Raw genomic sequence first — 24,971 nt, 5'->3', positions numbered from 1 at the left:
GTAACCTTAAATAAAACAAAGCCAACATCTAAACCCAACTAACTCTATAAGTAAGATGTAAAATGCAATTTTAGGTTTCAAACAGAGATGGTGATAGAGAGGATAAAGTCACTGAATTTTTTTACACCGCTTCGGTGTTTCTTTTTTAACCCTCTGTAGAGTTGCTGTATATAAAGACTGAGCAGTGTTCATTTAACTGTCAAAACTGTAATTTTAGGGTTAGTCTCTCAGCCTGATTGATCACACTTTAACATTACTAAAGCAATAACTGAATGCATCATTTCATCACATAAGACTATATATATAAATATACACACTCATTATATAAAGATGTAAATTGTGTGACTTCACATACCATTTATGAATCGTCACTTAACTATGGTTATTACTGTAAATACTTCCCATCTATGTCACATTACTGTGTTTTATACTGTTACTATTTATTAATTGATTACTGCTGCGATCATAATTCGGTACAATATCACGTGGCGCTATAATCTATAGATCGATTCTGTGGCATACACATGTTTGCACTGCCTGTCTTGTTGCAGTAAGTAGCTCGATGTTGTTTTTTTGCCAAGTGTAGCTCTGTACGATCTACATCAGAGATGTTCAACTCTGGCCCTCGAGATCCTGCAGAGTTTAGCATCAGCCCTGATCAAACACACCTGAGCAAGATCATCGAGGTCTTCAGGAATACCAGAAAATTGTAGTCAGGTAAGTTTGATCAGGGTTAAAACTAAACTCTGCAGGAAGGGCCAGAGTTGAGAAACTCTCCATAATCCTGAAGAATCATCGTTTGGTTTCACTGTGTATTGAACCTTGAAAAAAAATAAATCACCAACAAATAACTTCACAAATGTTTATTTTATCAACGCAAGAGAAAAACAAGTGGTGACTTTAAAAATTATACAATAATCTCAATTCGCTCTGAACATAAAATAAAAGAAAATTACAGTGAATGAAAACAAGAAATTAAGCCCTGTAAATCTGATAACAACATACAGACATCAGCCTTCAATCTTTCCACTGACACAATCATACAAAACGATCATGAACTGCACTTGTATAGGAGGGGCAAGCCTGTGATTGGCTAAACACAAGATAGACCTTTAGTCTGATTGGTCCAAAAGCTGCAGCATTTCCCGTTCCAAATCCCAAAGGTGTTCATAAGAACGATTCAAAAGGTTTAGATCTAGGACAGAGATCAAATGGACACTACTCAACTATTTAACAACAAGCTCCTGCTGATCTGGTGTTAGATGTTACTCAGCAGCGACTGTGTCAGATTCTCCAGTCACTCCCTCAGTCACGCTGTTTTCATTGAGCTCGGCATCCTCTTCACCAACCTCCACACCCTCTACTCCCTCCTCCTCCTCCTCCTCTCCTGCTTCACCCATCTCCATATTTACATCCGCCTCATTCCCCTCCCCGTTCCCGACAGCTTCGGCCGGAGGCTGCCCCTCTTCCTCCGCTGTCCCCGCCTCTTCCTCTGCACGCTCTGCTCCATCCTGCTTCCCCTCATTCAGGCTTTCATTATTGAGGTCAGCCTCTGAGACGTCCATCACCATGGAGTCCTCAGGGTCCTGGTCATCCTGGTTACCGGTGAATGGATTTTCACCCTATGGAACAACAAATTCAACATAAATGATCTCAAGCTCACTGTTATGAAGAAAAAAAAAACAATCAAAATACAGGCAGTGATGTTTCTGAGACAAACAAACAAACCTTCAGGTAGCTCTCCAGTTTCTTCCCAATGACTTTGTGATTAAGGATGCTGCGAGCCACAGACAGACTGGCTCTCTTCGACTCATCCATCATACCCTGACATACACAAGCAAACAGCAGATATCATAACACGCAGCACTTTACTGAGAGATAACGATCAACCGGCCGGATGCGTGAGTACCTTGCGATTGTAGTTGTGGTCATGTGACTTGAGGTGCTTCTGAATCAGCGGATACTGCATGGGGATAAAGACGTCACACGCCGTGCAGTGAGCCGCCTCAACCTTCTTTATAAAGTGCTCCATACCGATATCTGCACAGACAGGAAATGACATCACAGCAAGGAGAGAGAGAGAGAGTGAGTGAGAGATAGAAAAAAACAAAGAGAGAGAAGGATGTAAATTTCTTCCATCAAAACCACTGAAAACCAAACACAGGAAACATCATTGGTTTGTTTACAAGTACAGAGAGAGAGAGACGCACCTCGTGTCAGATCCTGCTCTTTAAACACCTGACAGATGGTGGCGCTGTGATTCTCGATCTGATTGACCCTCTGCTCTGTCTTCTTATACTTGTTGTTTAAGTACTCCTAGAAAACACACAAACAACTTCATTACATTCAAGTTCAACCACGTTTCCAACAATCGTTACTGTAAGTGAAGCGTTTGTACCTGCAGGAAATCAGTGGTAGGCTTTGACAGCTGACTGGACAAAAACCTGAAGTGATCTTTGTGAAATTTACTCTCCAGATGAGCGGCCATATCCTCGCTGTAAAACGAGCGAAACTTACAGACGGAACAAGCGAACACCACCCTGAGGAACGACAGGAGAGACGGTACACACGTGAGCCAATCACACACTGCTGAGAAACAACACATCGTCAGACGCATGGAAAATCTGACCTGTGAGCAGAGACTTTGACTCCTGACCTTTCAAAGAAGCCCCTCCTCTTCCTGACTTTAGACGCTGAGGACGGAGTCTGTTTCCCTTTCGCCTTTGCCGGAGAACTCTCCTCCTGATTGGCCGGAGCTGAAAACAAACAGACACAATATCTTTAATGGGTTCTACCACACCAGATGTTTTTCATAAAAGAGACCCAAACTTACCAACACTTTCTCCACCATCACCTGGTTTGGAATCCTTAAGAGCAGAGAAAAAAACTTAAATGATCTGCTCTGGATCTGAAGATGACATAACATGAACATCACATTTCTACTCACATCAGCAGTCGTCTTCTCTTCAATGTTCTGCTTCTGTTCCCCGGCTGCGGCCTCTAAAACATCACAGCATTTCTTTAATAAACACACACACACACACACGAATGTCCAGGACGTATAGGGGCATAAATGAACTGTGGCTTTATACCGGTGTCTGTTTTGTCTCCGCTGGTGTCAGTTTTGTTCATCTTAGACTCGGGCTCATCTGCTGGCCCAGGAGTCTGTTTCCTCTTCTTCTGGCCCTCACGCTGAGGTCTTGTCTGTTGCTGAGCATGACAACACAAACACATCACATGTGGACACACAACCAATCAGAAACACACCCAAAGTCTCATGTAACATCTGTCATTTACTCAGACATCTGCGGTTTTTAAATAATAATTTACTTCAAAAATTTCCCAAGTACATTTTAAATCCATCACAACAAACTATATTATCGTTGGAAAGGTCCAAGAATGCAATTTTCACACTTCAAAACCCCCCAGCAGCAATAATAATAATGCAGTGACAGTCATCCACCAATTTGTGACAAGAGTATGCAGCAAACCATTTACACCTAGTGGCCATTTTTGGTAAAACCACTTAAAGTGTAACAAACCTATTTTGTGTGATAATTTTATGTATAAAATCATACATTAAATAATTTTTATTAATTACAATAAATGTAAACTGCTCTAACAATTTTTTTATATTTTCACCTCCAGACACTTGTTGTTAAAGTGTCTTCTTCAAATTATTATTCTTAGACCTCTCCAACGATATAGTCTTTGTGATAGATTAAGTGTCCCGCTCACGAGATAGCATTAGTTAAGGGGTTAAATTACATTGTGCTGTATCTCAAATATCATTTTCACAATCAGACCGCAACGTAACAATTCACCACAACAGGTCTGACGATATTAACCACAACATGTCACAATAACAATGTGTGAAATTGATGCATACTTTAAATAGTTGAGATTTGAGAGCATCAAACTGTGCGCTCCACAAAAACCACAAGGGTGAGTAATGACAGAAGTTATCATCATCATCAAACAGTTTACAATCACACAAAGACAAACACTTTCACATCTGGCCTTCACTGTGGGTGATTTATTTAGATACTTCACTTTTATCTGTTTGATATTACTCCTAATTTTAGTCTGGTTTGTTTGAGTAAATGGCAACAAGAAATCAAACAAGTTAAAGCAAAAAGGCCAAATTGGGAGCAGGGGTAATGTGGGAGATCATGTCTCCTGGAGGGGTGCAGATTGGGCTTTATTTAGCCTAAATGCAGGGGTGAACTGGTCTCTCAGCTCCCCCGGCTGGGAGTGCGAGGTACTTACTTTGTTGAGGGGTCTCTTGCGCCCGCGCTGTCGGTTGCCCCTCGGGCCCCCTCCAAAGTTCCGGGCGGAGAAGTCCTGGGACTGGAAGGCCCCGCTGTCGGGGTACATGCGATTGGACAGGAGCGAGGGCAGCTTTCCTCGCCCCGCAGGGGAGTGGCCACGACCACGGCCTCCGCCCCGCCCACTTCCTCCCCCCGCAGCAGAGTCGTGCCTGCGGCCGAAGCCACGGCCCCCGGTTGCTCCGCCCCTGTGCTGGGATCTCTGCCCCGACCCCCAGCCGGAGCCTGAGAAAGCATCTCGAGTCGGACGCATTTTGGCTGATCCGAAGGCAGAGGCGGCGCTGTCAAAGCCGCCCCCGCCGGCTCCGCCCATGACCCCAAAGCCCACACCTCCGCGCTGGGTCATCATGTCACCCCGGGAGTCACTGTAACCGAAGTTACCGGATCTGTAGAGATCTCGGGGGCCGAGGGAGGCGGAGCGCGAGTTGAAAGAGGAGCGCGAGTCGAAAGACTCGTATTGGTCAAACCTGTAGAGGGAGGGAGGCGCAGAGCAAAGGTCAAGCAATGACCACCAATCAAGCCTTGACCGTTTCTCATCATTTCTCAGATGATTTACACATCTGTGTTATTCAAATACATGTAAGAAGGACACATTTTCAATCGTCCAAGCCATTCCACAGCCTTGTTTCTCATTGGCCGCCCAATAGACTTTGTGGGAAATGAGGCAGGATTGGCTGTGGAAAAGCTTTGGAACGATGTTGCACAGACAGACATTTAAGGCAACCATCTAGAAAAGCCAAAATTTCATTATTACATATTTGGCCTTTACAAAGAACAAAAATGGTTAGGGGAAGCCAATATGGTAGCCACAGGAAGAAAAAGAAAACCAGTAGAGACGAGTGTTTAAGATTGTGAATCTGTGCCAATCAGTGAACCATAAAATCAACTAAGTGCCTGCAAACAATGTAGGGCGCACATCTGTAGCAGGGGTAAGCTGAAGTCATCTGTATATAGTGAGGTGAAATTAGCAGTGCTTAGTGCAGAATTCTGGCTTATTCAGATTCCAGAGATCCAAGTTAATTTTTTCTAGCGCAGATGATCTGGAGGTTCCTCCGGTGAAATCGAGCGTGTGCTGGTTACCTGTCACCCCGAGAAGATCCCTTCAATCCCCCCTCCAGCTGCGTCAGCATGTCCAAACGCTGGTTGATTTTGGCAATGACAGCATCTGCGTTGGACCCAGAAGAGAGCAGAGACCCTCCAGACAACCCCCGCTTCATCCGGTCATTACCTCCGTAACCACCGCCGCCAAACCCACCGCCACCAGACAGTGAGTCTTTATAAGACATAGAGTCTTTATATCCGTACAAATCATAACTGCCGGATCCTGAGGTCACAGGTGAAAAAAGACAACAAAACATCAACGTAATATTCCCTGATAAGTTATAAGATTTCACACGATTCAGTCACAAGTGTTTAAGATGCCTCATGTGTGACGTTCTCACCTCTGGATGATGATCCTCCTCCACCCGATCCTGACCAACCCGAGAACCCTAATGGATCCAAACCCATCAAAACCCTTAGTACATCAACATTTAAACACAAAATACATCCAACAAACCCGCTTTAACCAGTGTTCGAATTACGTCAAAGATTATGAGGGTCCCCAAGCTAAGCCTGCATCATTATAGGCGGGTCACCTATAACCCCAAAACACCCTTAACTCAAACTCTAGCCATTTTTACCATTTATTTCAGACAGAAATGTTCCGAATGAAATTAGTTTATTGTGAAATTGGGACATATACACAATTTGGACAGTATAGTTTTAAATAAACCTCAATGTTTATAAGGGACCGGGACCACCCAAACACCCTCCACCTCCACTTCAAACACTGGCTTTAACCTTAAAACGCGATTAAGTTACGTCAATATAACGATCATGCGCGAAGACGACGATTATTCGGTTCATCAAACAATTACGCAACAGAAGTGACGCGGCGGCCATTTTACACCAACAAACGCCTCCATGTTTACGCGTTCACACGCAATATGCGCATTTAACGCGACTTTGTTGAGCAATAAACACGGATGTGACTCGATTAATATTAGACGCGCGCAGAGCATTCACTTCATTATAAACACGTTTAAATAAAGCATAGTTATTACATGCGAATAAACACTGTTGTTCGGTGCTATTATTAAAACATCAACGTGAAACCATTCGAATGCTTTCATTGTTCAATAAACGTGCGTCAACATTAGATCGCTTGAGGAAATGCATGAAACAATAATCATGTAAGATGAGCTCAACAACAGCGAATTAACGTAACTCTGTACAATTAAAAACAAAACGCGTTAGCTAAGAGATGAATATTAAATCTTTATAATCTCTTTGTGAAATTAAAGTACGCACGGCTCTCGCCTCACAATATTCGACGCCATTTCGCGCAATCCAAAACCGGTAGAAGATCTCTTCCTATACTACAGTAAATTAAAAATAATTGCCTTTACAGAGATAAGTTACATTAGAAGCAGATAAGAAAATATATTTGTAGAAAATAATCAATCACTCACCTGATGAATATCCGCGATCCATTTTGCAGCGACAATAAACGCGAGGACGCCGTGAACAGCTCAGGTCAACAGTAGGCCGCCGCACAGACCACGCCTCCCGAGTGTTGAGCTAAAATGACTGACAGTTGAACTGTCCAACGAGATCATGAAACGCAGCGGCGACCGAGAAACATTTCAAAATTAAAGTCCGCACGTAAGGTTATTGTCTGAAAATGTTATTTTACAAAACCAAATCAAAATACATTAAAAACGTTAAACCTATATTTCAGGCATTTCATAATAATTTTGTTTCCCTACCAAGGCCCACACTATTATGCAAAACAAGAAATGCCATACAAATTTTCTTCATAATTATAGAATATGACCTAGATCAAAAGCCCTAGCTCTTAAATGGGTAGTTTCCCAGACAGGGCTTACCCTAGTCCCAGACTAAAATTTTGATCTGCCTTAATTAAAAAAAAACTTATACTGTCATATCTTGATATATCAATAGTATTGTTTTGTCTTAGATGCATAACAGCGTTGTTTTGTGTAAGCCCAGCAAACACAGAACGTTCCCCTAACGTTAGTTTTTGGTTATATTTTGGTTATTTTTTTGGGAACCAAAAAATAACGTTCTGGGAACGTTATTTTTAGGTTTTATTTTTTGCAACCATAAAATAACGTTCCCATAACGTTGTAGGGTGGTTATTTTTAAATAACCTAAAAATAACTTATACAGAACGTTATTTTTTGGTTATTTTTTTGGAACCATAAAATAACGTTCCCATAACGTTGCAGGGTGGTTATTTTTAAAATAACCTAAAAATAACTTATACAGAACGTTATTTTTTGGTTATTTTTTGGTTATTTTTTTGGAACCATAAAATAACGTTCCCATAACGTTGCAGGGTGGTAATTTTTAAATAACCTAAAAATAACTTATACAGAACGTTATTTTTTGGTTATTTTTTTGGAACCATAAAATAACGTTCCCATAACGTTGCAGGGTGGTTATTTTTAAAATAACCTAAAAATAACTTATACAGAACGTTATTTTTTGGTTATTTTTTGGTTATTTTTTTGGAACCATAAAATAACGTTCCCATAACGTTGCAGGGTGGTTATTTTTAAAATAACCTAAAAATAACTTATACAGAACGTTATTTTTTGGTTCTTTTTTGGTTATTTTTTTGGAACCATAAAATAACGTTCCCATAACGTTGCAGGGTGGTTATTTTTAAAATAACCTAAAAATAACTTATACAGAACGTTATTTTTTGGTTCTTTTTTTGGTTATTTTTTTGGAACCATAAAATAACCCAAAAATAACTTACACATAACGCTCTCTAATGGTTATTTTTTGGTTATGTGTTTTTTTTAGGAAATGAAGTGAATGCATAATTAAACCCATTATTCCTTTAGTGTGCACGTCTAATATGCGCGTGCTTGTCTGCGCGGGCTTGCCGCCTTCTTCACGAGTGCCCGCTTTGTCTTGTGCTCAGGAGGAGTCGTTGATTTGGAAAGTGGCGGTCCTTTCGTTTTTACCTCAGGGACTGGCATTGTTTTGGCGGTTCTTTTGTCTCTTTCTTGATTTAGTAACTTAAATATGTGAGAAGAAATATATATACGGGTGGTTTCCGGTCGATTTGGGGAGAGTTTGGGGAGAGTGTGGTGTTGGAGACTTTTTGTTGTTGTAAAAACGGATAGCCGACTAACTGTGGTAAGATCTTTTAACCTAAAGTGACTGATTTATTTCTCATTGCGTTTTAACTTCAGAGTATATCATTCTAGCGATTTCTTTTTTGTTTCTTCATTAGTAGCTTAAATATGTGAAAACGAAAATATATTTTAATTATTTCCATGAAGAGAATATGAAGTTAGAAGCTTTTGATTATTGTAAAAACTGAGAAAGAGATGCTGATTGTTGTTACTTAATAATGGAGAGGCGGCTGCTGTAAGGTCTGTTAAACTAAAGTGAATTACATGTTTATATATTTTCAATAAATATCTGTTTTAACTCTTCTTTATTGTGTTGAAGTCACTATTATATATTTGATAAAATATAATGTTATCTAAATACATAATATGTGATGTGTTGAGGTATTTTTATATAAAATAATCTGTGTTATATAATGGTATAATATTTTAATAGACATTTTTTCCAGTAATAGCATAATTTAATTATTATAGATTTTGTATTAAATAAATTATTTTATTCCTCCTTATACGGAAATGTGTTTTACTTAGTTTAGATAGATATGATAGATAAAAACCAACCAAAACACAGCATGGGATGTGCTGGTGGACTTGCCGTGCTTTTGTGGGCCTTCGCTTCTTCACTGGGGCTGGAGTCTTGCGCGCTCTGTCGGTGCGTGCACGGAGCCGCGGCAACGCGCCCTCGCGCCCTGGTGAGATAATTTTTCACTCCATGTCAGCTGTGCATTTTCCAAGGTTTGTTTTTGGTTAGCCAGGAAAGTTTTCTTTACAGAAATAGAACGTTGTTTTTAGGTTATTTTAACGTTTTCCTAACGTTAGGAGAACGTTCTCCTAACGTTAGTTTTTGGTTCTCAAAACGTTCCCCTAACGTTAGTTTTTGGTTCCCATAACGTTATTTTCCAAGGTTTGTTTTTGGTTAGCCAGGAAAGTTTTCTTTACAGAAATAAAACGTTATTTTTAGGTTATTTTAACGTTTTCCTAACGTTAGGAGAACGCCAGAATAACGTTATTCCAACGTTCTCCCAACGCCAGGAAAACGTTAAAATAACCTAAAAATAACGTTCTATTTCTGTAAAGAAAACGTTCCTGGCTAACCAAAAACAAACCTTGGAAAATAACGTTATGGGAACCAAAAACTAACGTTAGGGGAACGTTTTGAGAACCAAAAACTAACGTTAGGGGAACGTTTTGGGAACCAAAAATTGTTAGCTGGGAGGTATGTTTGTAAAATCTATTTAAATGTACTAATATAACCAAGTCCTTGTCCTGGATTAATTTAAACCCTTTCAGAGAAACCGCCCCAAAGCGTTGTTTTGTTTGTTTGTAGTTGTTTTTTCTTTCTTTCTTTTCTATTGCTGTATTCGCCTGTTCCCTACACTGTAATGTAAAGGTGTACTGTGAACTTTTATTCCATGTTGTTTGTAGTGATGGGGGAAACGAAGCTTTTCGAAGCTTCGAATCAATTGAACCAATTCCTTCGAAAATTGATTCAGTTTTTCGAAGCAGTTCGAAACAGCACACACGCTGGCGACCCCTGCTGGTCAAAATAGTGTAAAGCAGATATGGCCAAACATTTTAGACTTTTTTTTACAAAATAATAGCAAGATTTTTATTAAAATATGTTTAAAAACATTATTTAACTTAATTAAGACATAGTTAAAAGTGTATTATGTGTTTTTAGTTTTATTTAGGGCAAACAAATCATTAAAACTAACTACCCTTTTAATTATGCACATTTTTGTCATTAAATCTGTCTATAAACAATAAATAGACAAAATGGTGTTATTAGTCAGAAGGATAAATGTTTTATGAACTTTTATAATAAAACTGACCCGAGTTCACCGAAACATATTAGACACCATGTATATAAAGGCTAGATGGCTCGTCCGCGCTGCTGGCCAATTGAGTGCAACGTCCGCATTTTGGCGGCCATCTTGGGACGGGGCGCTCGCTCGCTCGTAGCATTGAGTTTTGGTGATGCAGGTACTTTTGAATGACCGTGGCTTGCTTAATTTTTTACCGATTTTCAAACGGTTTGGTTTGTTATAAACGTCAAAGATGTACCTATGACACTGCATACCTATACTAAGAATAAAAAATAAATTCATAAAACATGTTAAAGCATCCAGAATTATAGCCACGTTAATAACGTTTGTAGAGACCCAAGCCATTTGAGGATCGGTGGAAAATTGAGCAAGTTATGGTCATTTAAAAGTACCTGCACCATTAAACTCAATGCTACGAGTGAGCGAGCGCCCTGTCGTAAGATGGCCGCCAGGTGATGCCGTTAGGGACTCCGCCTTGAGCCATCTAGCCTTTATATACACATATCTATAGCCGTTTCTCAATACTAAGTACGCCAAACTCGGACTTGTATCCTTCGTAGTTCGAACTTGCAAGTTCAGACTCGGAAGAACGAACTCCTGACGCGAAATGCATTCTGGGAAACTTCGCTCTCATAAGTCCACACAAGTCTCCTCTGATGCATCCTCGATAAAATGGGCGGATCAAGAACACATCCGGGGATTTTATGTGAACTTGGGCTTGATGCGAACTTTGAATAGAGTGCCGAAGTAATGGCGTCACTTTGTAGGCTAAAACGCGGAAGTGAGGTAGCATTTTAGCACTACGGGTTCCCTCGCCCTGAAGTCTATGGGTTTTTTGAATGGGTTTTTGCTAAATCGCCTGAAATAAGGTCTGTGGTTAACAAAACCTCTAAATATTTTCACGTTTTGTTCTATGACATAAAATACACCAGTTATAATCTGCTTGTGATTTTTTTAAACTTTATTGTGCCTTAAAAACGGTGGTTGCTAACAAGTTGCTAATAGGGACTACATCCTTGGCGGGGAGTTTAGACGTCATCATGACAGGAAATCTGTCACTAGCCTTTCAGCCTCACGTTCTCAGAAGTTTACCTTTCAGTTAATATACATAGCGTTATATATTTAGTCTTTTCAAATTGTAGTTTTTCCAAATATTATTGTACTGTGGAGAGACTGTAGTTTGACATGTTTTGTTTTGTCCGGAGACAAAGTTTACTTATTTTATGAAAATAAAGATGTTTACTACAAAACGTGCTGCAATGTTTCTGTGGATCAGTGATTGGAGCATTTTGTTAACTTTTGTTTAATTCCCAGAGAACGCGCTGATATCTATAGCTTGAATGCACTGTAAGTCCCTTGTCTAACAAATTCCAAAAATTTAATGTTATACTATTGTAACTATACACCAGTCAGCTCACAGTAATGTGAGATACAATTTACTACACAGGCTCTCACATTGGGGCTTGTGGATTACCAGGTAAAATATATAGAAAATGTGAACAAAATTAGTATATATGGTTTATTTTAGAGAACATATATGGTTTAATTATAATATATTGTATTTAAGCATTGATGCTATTGGACAATTCTCTTTAAATTTAACATATATAATTATATATAACTATTATATTAAATGTTTGGAATTTAACTGTGTTCTGTTTGTTCAGAGATTGTATAGTTATCTTAAAAATACATAGAACACTATTATAACTCTCCATAGTTTTACTTAATGAGACTTGATAAACCTTGTCCCTCATGCTGGCCCTTGCAATACCGGTAAGTAAACCAGCATCTAAGCTGCACTGTTATGTCCAGATTTATAGTGGTTTTCTTTCCTCGATCTATGGTTTTCTATCGTCTAAGTAAGAAAAAGTACATAAGATTGGAAATTGATACGGCAATAGCTAGTGCTTCTGAGATGTTTTTTTTTCTGGCGAATTAGCAAATGGTATGCAAACATACAATCAAACATAATACAGTGAAATATAATTTTTAAAGTTTATTTGGGGCACAATGATAATATTAAGGTTTATATAAACTAACGAAATAATTAAACTAATAAATAAATAAAACATTAACAAAAAATCACGCGTAAACAAAATTTCTAACATTTTTGGAAATAACGAATGTGCAATATTTCTCATGAAAAAGTGGATAAGTGTCCATAAACAGCGCAGATCACAATGAGCGAGCGTGCTTTTTTAAATAAAGTTTGAGGAAGCTTGATGATGACGTTGATCCGCGACCGGTGCGCTGTAGTCCGTTTATAGCATACCGTTAGCATTTTATATCTGACGGCTTTATTTAGGCTTCAAAATGTATACATTTTCGTTTAACTTATAAAGATTATCTTGATAGACAAAACGTGTAAGGTTCATAACTCTTTGTTGAACACAGATCTTATTTTTTGCGATTTTCCAAAAGTCTATGGGAAAAATGAATGGCTTTTCGATCGAGGGAACCCATGCGCCGCTAACTTCCGGGTTGGCCTACAAAGTGACGTCATGACTTCGGCACTCTATAGGGCTTGGGCGTCGTGACGTCATTACTTGTCGTGGCGGCCATGTTGGTTGCCTCCTTTACTGCTGCGCTCCATGCTGCGCTCTGTTTATAGACATACTTTCTCTCAATTGTGTGTCTTAATTTAATTAATTTGTCGTTATTTTTCAACCATGGTAAACCGTTGCTGTATTAATAATAAAGTAACACATTAAAAGTAATTTACATTAAAAATGACAGATAAGAACAAAACTTCATTATGTTTTATTCAATATTGGAAACCAAACATTAACCTCAACCCCTCAGTAATGTGTATACATGACATATAAATGACATTTATATATACGACAGTGAAGTATAACATCTGAATATTAATTTATATAGCTTAAGTCAACATTGAACATAAGGGAACTGTCCCGGTTTACTCGCCCAAAATACGGGAACATTTCAACATTCATATTTCTGTTGCTATCCCTCTGCTGACAGCAAAACCTGCTGCATTAACTAAGCTAGTTGTGAAGCTAGGTCATACGTGACTTTGCTTACAGATTGGCGTGAAATCGTGCTCTTACAACAACCACGCTGTTATCTTAAATGACTCTTTTTTCATATGGATCCCAACCGTTAATAGTTCCGATTTTGTCCACATACCGGTCCCTGCTTCCCTGTTTAACGTATCCCAGTAAATTACACATACTTTTCCGGATTTTAACATCTTTTTTCTTTCTTTTAATTCTCCCAACTCTGCCGCTTCTCCCGTTCAACTTGCTGTATGATTACATTCGCGAGGCCACCAACATGGCCGCCACGTCCCAGAATGCAACGCGGCGCCCAAGCCCTATTGGAACAGTACTTGGGCCGCAACTGATGACGTTTCACAAGTCCACAAGAACGCAAGTACAGACAAGAACGCATATTGAGAAACTGCTTATGTTAGACACTGCCACTGGTCATGTGATCAACTCCCCCTAGTGGTGAATCGTCGGATTTTTGAAACAGTTATGACGTAATGAAGCCTCGTTTGCTAAAATCACGTGACTTGGGCCAGTTTGAAACACGCTCCGAACCACTGATTCGAAACAAAAGATTCGTAAATGTTTCGAAGCCTCATGAAGCAGTACTTCGAAAACCATAGATATGTATAAAGGCCAGATGGCTCAAGGCGGAGTCCCTAACGGCATCACCGGGCGGCCATCCCACGACAGGGCGCCCGCTCACTCGTAGCATTGAGTTTAATGGTGCAGGTACTTTTAAATGACCATAACTTGCTCAATTTTCTACCGATTTTCAAACGGTTTGGGTTTTTACAAACTTTATTAACGTGGCTATAATTCTGGATGCTTTAACATGTTTCATGAATTTATTTTTATTTTTAGTATAGGTATGCAGTGTCATAGGTACATCTTTGACGTTTATAACAAACCAAACCGTTTGAAAATCGGTAAAAAATTAAGCAAGTTATGGTCATTTAAAAGTACCTGCATCATTAAAACTCAATGCTACGAGTGAGCGAGCGCCCTGTCGTAAGATGGCCGCCAAAATGCGGACGTTGCACTCAATTGGCCAGCAGCGCGGACGAGCCATCTAGCCTTTATACATATCTATGTCGAAAACGACCATCACTAGTTGTTTGTAGGCCTACCTGATAATTTTGTCAAAATGAAAAAAAATTCCAGCCAAAGCCAATTTCAAAAGGACTCTTTTAATTTTTATTTTGACTTGCTAAACCTAATGCAAAAAGAAAATGATTTATTAAACTATAATGATTATTAATGTAATAAAGAAAAGTTTTATGCAGATGTGCTTTGTCTGCGAACAGTTTTTCAATCACGGTAGTTGCTTTTCTTAACATTAGTAATTTTATTGACTGGATTAATGTATGTAAGCGTATAATTTTATTGACTGGAATTATATAAGCATTTGCTTCATCCACTCCCTTTTCAAACCATGCACTTTTATAATATGTTGGCTATGTTGCCTGTTATGTTGTTTTGTCAGAAAATTTTGAATGCAGGTTTGAAATAAATAAATAAATAATGTTAATGTTTAATGGTGTCTAGTATAAGTTAATACAAGCACATTTTGACATGTATTGTAGCCTATAGACGGGTTGCAAGTTTACATACAGGGTGCGCACGCATCCAGGAGGCAGAAAGCCCGCTTGGTGAGCTGATCCGCTACTGCAACAACCTAAGTTATTGAAGCGTTCTTTATTATTTGTATATAAATAAAACTTGATTTTAGTTGGATCTGTTTTTCTGTCTTTATTTTTGCAGTGTTACTGTGATACATGTATGAATTATAATAATGTTCTTTAATGAATGGGGTTGTAGGTGTGAGTTTGGAAACACACTCTCACCTACAAATAGTGTATAATTAGTCTATTGTTTAGCTTATATAATAAATAAGAATATTATAGCATTCCCATCATTTTACTGAAAATGACACACATCTGATCTGTATAAACTTTTACTCATTTATTTAGTCAGGTTCTGATAAAAACATTTGTATTAAATTTACACAGAAAGACTTTCAACCAAGCATGTAAAAATGATTTAAAGATATAACACACACAAATATTTGGTCCCAGCACTAGATACATATTTATATAAATATAACATGTAAAAGAAATGTAAAAACTAAACTACAGCTCAAAATCCCAAACCAAAACCCCAAATGATTTGGCTTTATAATGATAAAATAACAATGTTTTTATCCTGTATTTGTGATGGGTTTCTCCACTGGTGTCTCAAGCCCTTTCATTTGACTATTAGTGTTTCTAGAAACACATAAAGCTGTAACAAACTTAACAAAACTAGTTAAGAGTAGATTGAGGTTTATCTTGGATGAAACCCCGATGACCTAGATTACAAACATGATTGTAGGACTTTATAGAGAAAAGCCTGGAAGCAAACAGTTTGCAAAATCATATTTTAAATCTAATAAAAACAGAGAGAGAAAATATTTTAAGAGGTTGTCATCAAGGGCCGAATTCTCTTCGCTGCCTGTTCTTCCACTGTAAATGTGTAGTTATACTGCAGAGAAACAGTAAATATGGATTAACGGGTTGAATCAATACATTATTTACTATACAGCAAAATAAAGGAACTATTAATGGAACTATGAACTGTTATAATTCCACTAAAAAGCCAATTAACAGTTATAAATGTACAGATGATTTAAAACGAGTCCTGAAAAGATCTCACCTCATTCTCAATGTCCTGCACTGATTTTATACGAACATCACACAATGTACCTATAGACACCTGACAGACACACAGACATATTAAGTTTAATGCATGTTAATACAAGCATTTACAAGGAACTTTGATTTATAAAGTAACCAAATACCAATAAGCAATCAAATACACCAAATAATTGTGATGGGTCATTCTGATTGAATACTTCATTCAGATAAACATTATTTATACGCAAGATCAAACTTATAAAAATACGCCAGTTGTTTCAAATCTCTGCATACCCAATCACCACAGTTTACCATAGTAACCAGCTGACTGTGACCTCTCACCTGTGTGTTTGACTGAGACTCAAACTTCGGGTGCAGACTGAAAGGAACTCCATCCATCGCTTAAAGAAATCACAAAAACCATAAACAAGAGGGTTACGTTTTCCCGTCATATAAAGTATGTGATCATGTGCTTTACCTGTTATACCATAGATGTTGCTATGGTTACCGCTGTCACCATCCATTGCCTTGTTCGAATCTAGGTTAGTGCGGCGACGGCTGACTTTGGTCGGGCCAGCAGGAAAATTGCTATGAAGATGGACGAGACAAAAAAAAGTAAAAAAGTGAAGTTTGTGACCATCAACAACAACAACAATCTAACAACCATTCACAATAAATCTCCTAACAAACACACACAAAGTAGTATGCTTGTAAAATATGTGCATGGCTTCATTCGGCTGAACTTTTAACATGACAGTGTTCATATTCAAAACTGAATGATCTCTACAGAATCTGTACCTGGGTTTGAGCGGCTGCGGTGGTCCAGTGCCGTCTATCGAGAGATTGCGCATTTCCAGACTGACTTTACGGGGCTTGGCCTGGGGCGCTGGAGTCGAGATCGGGCCCTTCAAACACCAGACCACAAACCCATTCGTGTCCCTGTAAAAACAATATGAGGTGACTACAACATGTGTATGGAGTGTCTATCTGAACTATTCTTAACTAGTTGTCCTGATCATCTCACCCCAGACAGGTGTACTGCTGCAGCATGGTCCTGTTCTTAATCGTCAGTCTGAGCTCTAGAACGGCTGTCGTTACGCTGCCCACAGGAACGATACGCACACAAATACGCTTCTTCTTCCCAACAGATGCCTCTGTACAAACACAAAACAGCTAGCTGAATAATAACTGCTTTAATGTGGTGCTAGATGAGCGCTCCGTGACATACACAGAGACACACATAATATAAAGAGCAGTGGATCACCAGGAACAGGATTGAGAAGCACTGGTTTAATACACACAGATATCAAAATAGAACCATATCGCCACCTTGAGGTTTGATTGGACAACAGGAACTATCTAAACATCTGCATTCATGAACAGTTTTAGATCAGAGAAATTTGACTTACTGTGCTCTAGATATTCTGGGATGTAGCAATAACCATGAGGAATCGTCTCTTTATCAGAAATCACCTGCACATCTGTCACGACCATACCTCCAGACAGATCCTGCCAGAGTAAGAGAAAAGAATGAGAGGAAGATAAGAGACAGATGAGAAACAGACAGACAGACAGGCGAAAGAGAGAGACAGGACAGACTGTCACAGACATACAGGAAAAAGTCAGACAGACAGGTGAGAGTAAGACAGACATACAGATGAAAGAGAGACAGACATACAGATGAAAGAGAGACAGACATACAGATGAAAGAGAGACAGACATACAGATGAAAGAGAGACAGACATACAGATGAAAGAGAGACAGACATACAGATGAAAGAGAGACAGACATACAGATGAAAGAGAGACAGACATACAGATGAAAGAGAGACATACATACAGATGAAAGAGAGACAGACAGGTGAGAGTAAGACGGACAGGTAAAAGTGAGACAGACATACAGGTGAAAGAGAGAGATAGGTAAGACTGACACAGACATACAGGTAAAAGTGAGACAGACAGGTGAGAGTAAAACGGACAGGTGAAAGTGAGACAGACAGACATACAGGTGAAAAAGAGAGACAGGTGAGAGAGAGACAGACAGGTGATGTAGATGTGAAAGATTGAAAATGACTTTATCTCTAGAGTAAACACTGAACTCAAACAGTAAACGTCTCGTAACAGAAGTGAAAGTGATTTGATGATAAACGGCTTGATCTTACTCTGCTGTAACACAGATAATATCCTGACTTCAGACCAAAACCCCTGCTGAAGTTTGCTGAAGCTCCCTCCTCAGTTTGATTGATCTAAACAAACACACAACAGCAGTAGAAACAGGTATGAACACTAGATTGTGCTTGTGTGTGTGTGTGTGTGTGTGTGTGTGTGTGTGTGTGTGTGTGTGTGCGTGTGTGTGTGTGTGTGTGTGTGTGTGTGTGTGTGTGTGTAGGTATGAGTGGTTGTCATGGTTACCAGGCTGAAATGACTGGGGCAGGTGCTCGAATTAGAAGCCCAAGCCACAGCAGTGATGGGCCTGCTGGTGCTGCTGCTGCTGGACGCCTCAAACGCAGACATCTACATACACACAAACAAAATTAATGAAACGCACAAAACAATAACACACATCACACAAACAACATCAATGAAACACACAAAACAATAACACACACAATGACATATACACAAACTTAACGAGACACACAAAGCAATAACACACACACACAACAATGACATACACACAAACTTAATGAGACACAAAACAACAACGCACGCACACATCAATGACATACACATTGACTTTAATAAAGATTTAATCATTGAAAGTGTTATCAATAGTTTGTTATTGTGTTTGTAAGTGGATATCTGAAGAAACGAAGACAGAAAGAAAGACAACTGACAAACTAAACTCTCTAATCAAATTCTTATTAAACAATCTGGGTGTAATATTAATAAATATCTGTCGATTATCCGCTGTTTTCTTTTCATTTAACACACAGTTAACGATGGTGATCGTGTGATTATTCGTGTAAAACACAGATATATTCCGCGTCATCTTCACTATTAAAGCTTCAGCAGTGTTTGTTATAAAGATGAAAACTCACCTGATGGGTTTTTATAGCTTTAATCAACTCAAATCTGATCAGAACTCAACTTTACACCCGCACTCCGACGAACAGGAAGTAAAAGAGCAGCGGACTACAGTTCCCGTCATGCATCCGGGCGTGACGTCGAAGCAGACGCACGCACTCGGGAAGGTTTTCATTTGTTTACTGAATGTCGTGTAAATATTATTACATTATAACTTAAAGGTATCGTTTTGAACTGTATTTTTCTTCTGTGAAGCTTAAAACAATGCACAGGTAACAAATACAGTAAGATAATTTATTATATATGACGTCATTCAGGAGTGGGTCAGTTTGTGAAAGACTTTCTGCTAGTCAAAATTCTTAAAAAAGAAATCAAGCTTTCTGGAGCTTGCTGCTAATATCATGCACTTTACAAGACATATATGTAATTTTTTACGTTATCTTTTGTTTTTGACCTCCCTGACTTATTTGTGATTTGTTCATAGACTTTATTGATACAATGTTTAAATTGCAAAATATACAAAAAGTGCTAAGAAATATATGTACTGAAATGTATTTTGAAATATGTTTACAAAAATGTACTTACCAATATATTTTTTGGTCATTTTTTGTATATTTTAAAATATTTTTTAAAAATACATATATTTGAAAGCATTTATATTGTCGTTGCATTGGAAGAAAAACTTTATATGTTATAAACCTTTTTCGGTTTGAAAAGATTAAAGTTAAATATTTTTTCAACTGCAAAAAAATATACATACTTATACATTTATACTTTAGATATTTTGTAAAAACTTTTATATTTTGGCCAGGAAATATTTTTGCTGTATGGGTTGTAAAATTATAAATGTGTTTGTAGCCCCTAAAAATACATTTTGAAATATATGTTAATATATGAAGGTTAACTTAAAACAAAACATATTTTCAAATAAAAAAATATATTAAATTAAGATTTACTTTCTACAAAATATATTTAACTTATATTTAAAATATATTTTTGGCCAGAGAAATTTCTTTTTCTTTTTTTTTTGCTATATGGGACTAAAGTAAAATCATGGTTTATTTCCTTATAATGGATGTGTGTGTCTGTCTGTGTGTGTGTGTGTGTGTGTGTGTGTGTGTGTGTGTGTGTGTGTGTGTGTGTGTGTGTGTTGGTCTGTGGGGTTTACAAGGACATGAATAGTGTATAATGAATGACATGTTTATTATGCTATAAACGTGGTTTACGGGGACACAGAGAGTGTCCCCATAAACGGAAAAGCTAAAAAAAAAAAACATACTAAATGGTAGTTTTTCGTAGATTAAAGACTGGCACCAGGTTTTTGTGACATTGGGGTTAGGGATTGGGGTAGGTTAGGGGAATATAATATAACAGTTTGGACAATATAAAATGCATTGCGTCTATGGAGATGTCCCCGTAAACCACATACACCAACGCGTGCGTGCGTGCGTGCGTGCGGACAGAGAGCAAATCTATGAAACCTTAAAACACTGGACACTCCTTTAGTACAGCCCATACTTTTATTCATCATTTATTATACACTTTTTCTCTTCAATTTAATCTTACTTAAACACAGAAGTACATTCACAACACTTGCATTTCCACATTTTTTTAGCAGTATGTTAAAGTTTAAAATGAAATGCATGCATCACTTTCATATTATTCATTAATAAAAAGTCCATCAATAAAAAGAGAAAAAACATCAAGCATTTTAACAGAACGGAACGTAAAGAAATTTATATTAATTTAATCTGTGTGTGTGTGTGTGTGTGTGTGTGTGTGTGTGTGTGTGTGTTTCATAATTTGTAAGGAATTGTAGTTGAATGAAAGATTGCTTTAGAATCCTCTGGCCTGTTGTTATGATATTTTCATGGTGCCGTTGTGTTGTTTTTGGAGCTTGACCGTCTGTTTGCTTTCATTGTGTGAAGATAAGCAGGCCAAACATCTCATGCTGAACATCTCTTGGGTTTTTACAGAAAAAGAAACGTTAAAAATAAAGTCATTAACATTGATTTACTCTCTCTCTCTCTCTCATCTGCATGATGTTTTTCTTCTATAATATGAAGTTGGTTATATTTCTGTCTGTTGTCTTTGTTGTCCAGGTGTCTCTTGATGTCCTGATGAAGTGCAGCAGAGTGATGTCATAGATGACCTGGTGTCCGTTATTCCAGGTGAAAAGCGCTCTTATCCTGGGGTTATAATCCAGCATGGAGATGTGCGAGTACTGGTTATGAAACGCGATGTCGGTGTATTCGTACGAGGATGTGCTGGTGTGGTAGCTGAAGTGAACTTTAGCGCCGGCCAGGTGCGAGTTGGTCACGTACAGAGTTTCACAGATCAGGAACGATTCTCCGGCGCTGCGTTTAGGAAATCCGGTATCCCACGAGCGCTCCACCTCCAGAGTATTGGGATCAAGGCGACCGATCACCACGTTCCCCCCGTTGGGAAGAGTTGTGTAGACCACCCAGAGACCGGTCTCGTCCGCCATGAGGTCGATGTCTGACGATCCGCCCCAGGAGTACGGGAAAGAGTTATTGTATCCGGCCTGATCCAGACTCCGCTGGACCAAAACCTGTCCAGAGCTCAAGTGATACCGGACCAGCACGTTACTGTGATGTTTGTTGTAGTACAGAGAGCCGTTATACACCACATGACCTGTACCTGAGAGACACACCTGAGGGTCAGTTATGATCATAAACGATCACGGTCAAAGACAATGAGTATGCTCACCTGACCACGGCTGAGGAAGATGATGAATGATGAAGTTCTGTCCATCAGCAAAATCACTGAGTGACTGATACTCCACCAGACGCTTCCCCTTAAAATAACCCTCCATTACCCACACCTACACACACGCACAAGAATGCACTGAATAATTCTTTAAATTATTTGAAATGATTTGATTTAAATCGAGGTTTGGATTTCTACATACACGGCTGTCAGAGCTGTCAATCAAGCTGTCCATCATCCAAGATCCAAAGCGTGAGCCTAAAGACCTGACAGTGAGAGGAGCACTGATACCTGTCAATCTACCACAACCTGACATCACACAGACACACACACACACACACGTTATATTAGTGAGGTCATCTCACAGACCTCCAGTGATTTCTATCCCAAAAATCCAAGAATCCTCCTCATGGCATCATCACAGGTGTGCATGACTTAATTTCTTTAATTCAACACAAAATGAAGACATGGGATGGCATGAGGGCGAGTACTTTTCCTTTATTTCTATAATGATTCATTGAATGTCTCCAGTATAATAATAACACGTGTTTAAATGTGAGAGGTTAAGAAGGTGAGTACCCAGTCGTCTGGAGCAGGTCTGTAGGTTGTGTTGAAGTGTTAAAGCTTTGTGTTGAAGCTGATGATAGTGTTGTAATGTAAACCTTTCCTGCAGGATGAAGAGAGCGCCTTTGAGTTTCTCCATCTCATCTTTCAGAGACTCTAACTGACCCACATCTGCCCAGATCCGTCCTAAAACCACCCGCACGGGTCCAAACTGAGACATACTCCACCTCAACTCCTGTACACACATAAACATCTCATCCAGAACCATTCTGCATTTCATACCACAGTAAAAACATGTCATATAACAACTTTATTTGGTTGAATTAACTTCTAACTATAATAACAATGATTTATTATGCATGCATGCGTAAGTGCGTTGGAGAAACAGGTGCAAGTTTTTAGTTGAAATCTTTCTTTATAAGCTGCATGTGTCAGATGTCATCAGTTCATGTCTTCATGCACACAGAGAAAGTTTGGTGTTGTAAAGGTTGAGTTGTTAGTCTGTGTGTGTATTTGTGTTACCTGCAGACTCGTAGTTGTCAGACTTTGTGGGTTATTAAGGGCTGTCTTCAGTCTGGTCTCCATGCTGATGAGGAGCATCTCGGAGTCTCGTAGTTGCTGAAGATCTTGAGATGTTCGTGAATTAAACATCTCAATATACTGAGAAACATTCTGCACCTGTCCAACACACACACACACACACACACACACACACACACACACACACACACACACACACACACACACACACACACACACACACACACACACACACACACACACGTACCACACGTTAAAGATGCACTTTTAATGTTAAATAAAAGACACATAGCATTGAGTTTCTCACATGATCAGATGTCTGTCTCAGACGGGCGTATCGTGGGTCACTGCTGCAGACACTCTGAGCCGGTGTGAGTATAGAACAAACACACTTCTCCTGAACAGAGCCATACACCTGCCAACCATCATCTTCACCTGGATATAACACCTGAAGAGAGAGAGAGAGAGAGAGAGAGAGAGAGAGAGAGACATTGGAGTAATGTGCACTGATGAATTGTGCTGGTTTAATTCTTTCTGCTGGGCTCTTTAATTAGACAACCTCATGTCCATCTGTTCTGATCCGGTTACTCAGAGTTTCCCTGTGTGTAGTCATGCAGCTTCACAGCAGTGCACACACACACACACACACACACACACACACACACACACACACACACACACACACACACACACACACACACACACACACACAGTGTTAGATATTCACTTCAGATTCAGGATCGACTCTGGACTGATGATAGTTTAAATATTATTTGAATTATTAGCATACATAATTGGTTGTTACATCAGAATTTTCTGGATAACATCTCGGAATACAATCATGCCTTATTTATTTGTATTATTTATTCATATTTATTAAGTATAAAACTAACAAAAAATAAACAGAATGAGCACAGGCAAACAAACAGTGAGGGTGTCCCAGACAGCAGATGAATCCAGGCCAGATCCACACCGGAGCTGCTGACTTCGACACGGATCCAGCCCGGATTCATTCATTCTGTCTGGGGTGAAGGTTCTAAAATAGACTCATGGAATAATCATCGAAAAATCTTTTTAAACAGTAAATTCAATAAAATAACACGCAATAAGTCAAAGATCAGAAGAGTTTTGTAGGCGTTCTCTTTAAATGATGCTCTTATTTACATTCATATCTTCACAAGAGTTAATGATGAAAATACTGTAAACAAAAACTCATAATAACATAACAGTGTGTATTTGTTTGTATAAGTGATGCTGAATTCAGCGCTGCCTCTGATTGGTTGAGGTGATTTGTGAGGTTGTTGTGGCGATGCCAAGATCTGGCAGACGGCGAGTGGCTCAGAGAGGAAATCTCACACTGTGTGTATGTGGGTGTGTTTGTGTCTGTTTAACAATATCATGGTTTAAGAAACACAGCTTACATACAGCATTATAAACTGCTGCTTTAATAGGGCCTCACGGTACGATACATATCACGATACATGGTGCGTGACACGATACATTGCAGTACTTTTTCTTTTTTTTATGTAAAAAATTGAGCAGATTTTTTTTCTGCCATTGTTCACTTCCACTAACTTCAGTGACATTGGTCGACTGGACGGTGACAACTGCAGCAGGTTTTTTTTAAAATCTTGATAGCAGAGATATTAATACAGTATCGTGGATAAAATGTATCACGATAGTTAGCTGTATCGATATTTTTTGCACAGTCCTATTCTTTGACCATAAATGTGTTATTTAACAACACACACACACACACACACACACACACACACACACACACACACACACACACACACACACACACACAGTAGTGTAGGCTACAGACAGAAATATGAATGTTTGGTACGTACACTGATGATCTTCTCAGATGTTCCAGGTCGAGCGACGTCTTGATGAAGTCCCACCAGTGTCGGCAGTTTCTGGGACATCCAGTTAGTGATCATGATCATGGTGCTCAACACGGCACCGACCTTCAGCAGAGGAACGCTCATCTCACACTGATGAAACCTTCAGAGATGATAATAAAACCCTGCAGGTGCGCTCAAAATACAGATGAA

The 24,971-nt window shown here is 38.9% G+C and overlaps 3 protein-coding genes and 1 long non-coding RNA gene across 6 annotated transcripts in view; all 4 read right to left on the bottom strand.

The window, feature by feature from the left end:
* Positions 1 to 848: 848 nt before the first annotated feature.
* Positions 849 to 6,975, bottom strand: akap8l (A kinase (PRKA) anchor protein 8-like). Of its 2 annotated transcripts, none has more exons than XM_055204026.2 (13): positions 6,842 to 6,975; positions 5,771 to 5,818; positions 5,409 to 5,652; positions 4,270 to 4,795; positions 3,093 to 3,210; positions 2,948 to 3,000; positions 2,834 to 2,867; positions 2,630 to 2,756; positions 2,399 to 2,540; positions 2,211 to 2,316; positions 1,910 to 2,040; positions 1,729 to 1,824; positions 849 to 1,622 (listed from the first exon to the last, which is right to left on the bottom strand). In XM_055204026.2, the coding sequence occupies exons 1-13, from the start codon at positions 6,861 to 6,863 to the stop codon at positions 1,266 to 1,268; spliced, it is 2,004 nt and encodes a 667-aa protein (XP_055060001.2). In that variant the 5' UTR covers positions 6,864 to 6,975; the 3' UTR covers positions 849 to 1,265. The 2 variants fall into 2 exon arrangements, with proteins under 2 accessions (XP_055060001.2, XP_055060002.2); XM_055204027.2 differs by having other exon boundaries at positions 2,657 to 2,756; positions 6,842 to 6,973.
* A 491-nt stretch (positions 6,976 to 7,466) lies between these two features.
* Positions 7,467 to 8,120, bottom strand: LOC141355961 (uncharacterized). 2 transcript variants are annotated; one of them, XR_012362411.1, is made up of 2 exons: positions 7,961 to 8,120; positions 7,467 to 7,543 (listed from the first exon to the last, which is right to left on the bottom strand). It is a non-coding gene; the product is annotated as an uncharacterized lncRNA (long non-coding RNA). The 2 variants fall into 2 exon arrangements; XR_012362405.1 differs by lacking the exon at positions 7,961 to 8,120 and adding an exon at positions 7,643 to 7,728.
* A 7,206-nt stretch (positions 8,121 to 15,326) lies between these two features.
* Positions 15,327 to 19,251, bottom strand: mvb12a (multivesicular body subunit 12A). The gene is made up of 10 exons (XM_055204024.2): positions 19,092 to 19,251; positions 18,463 to 18,564; positions 18,213 to 18,296; positions 17,461 to 17,560; positions 17,076 to 17,205; positions 16,850 to 16,990; positions 16,530 to 16,639; positions 16,394 to 16,452; positions 16,071 to 16,130; positions 15,327 to 15,899 (listed from the first exon to the last, which is right to left on the bottom strand). The coding sequence occupies exons 2-10, from the start codon at positions 18,562 to 18,564 to the stop codon at positions 15,831 to 15,833; spliced, it is 855 nt and encodes a 284-aa protein (XP_055059999.2). The 5' UTR covers positions 19,092 to 19,251; the 3' UTR covers positions 15,327 to 15,830.
* Positions 19,252 to 20,578: 1,327 nt separating this feature from the next.
* The window catches only part of olfm2b (olfactomedin 2b), a 4,479-nt gene continuing 86 nt past the window's right edge, over positions 20,579 to 24,971 (bottom strand). Inside the window, exons 1-7 of the mRNA XM_055204023.2 lie at positions 24,765 to 24,971; positions 23,219 to 23,359; positions 22,894 to 23,049; positions 22,387 to 22,606; positions 22,010 to 22,116; positions 21,808 to 21,922; positions 20,579 to 21,738 (exon numbers count right to left, since the gene is read on the bottom strand). The exon at positions 24,765 to 24,971 is cut by the window's right edge and continues 86 nt beyond it. Coding sequence (XP_055059998.2) covers positions 21,131 to 21,738; positions 21,808 to 21,922; positions 22,010 to 22,116; positions 22,387 to 22,606; positions 22,894 to 23,049; positions 23,219 to 23,359; positions 24,765 to 24,905 — 1,488 coding nt within the window. The 5' untranslated portion in view covers positions 24,906 to 24,971 and the 3' untranslated portion in view covers positions 20,579 to 21,130. The remainder of the gene's footprint in view (positions 21,739 to 21,807; positions 21,923 to 22,009; positions 22,117 to 22,386; positions 22,607 to 22,893; positions 23,050 to 23,218; positions 23,360 to 24,764) is intronic.

This window comes from Misgurnus anguillicaudatus, chromosome 3, assembly GCF_027580225.2.
Source record: "Misgurnus anguillicaudatus chromosome 3, ASM2758022v2, whole genome shotgun sequence".
Lineage (NCBI taxonomy): Eukaryota > Metazoa > Chordata > Actinopteri > Cypriniformes > Cobitidae > Misgurnus > Misgurnus anguillicaudatus.
The sequence above is the reverse complement of the archived record's forward strand: the minus strand, read 5'-3'. Positions and strand labels throughout refer to the sequence as shown.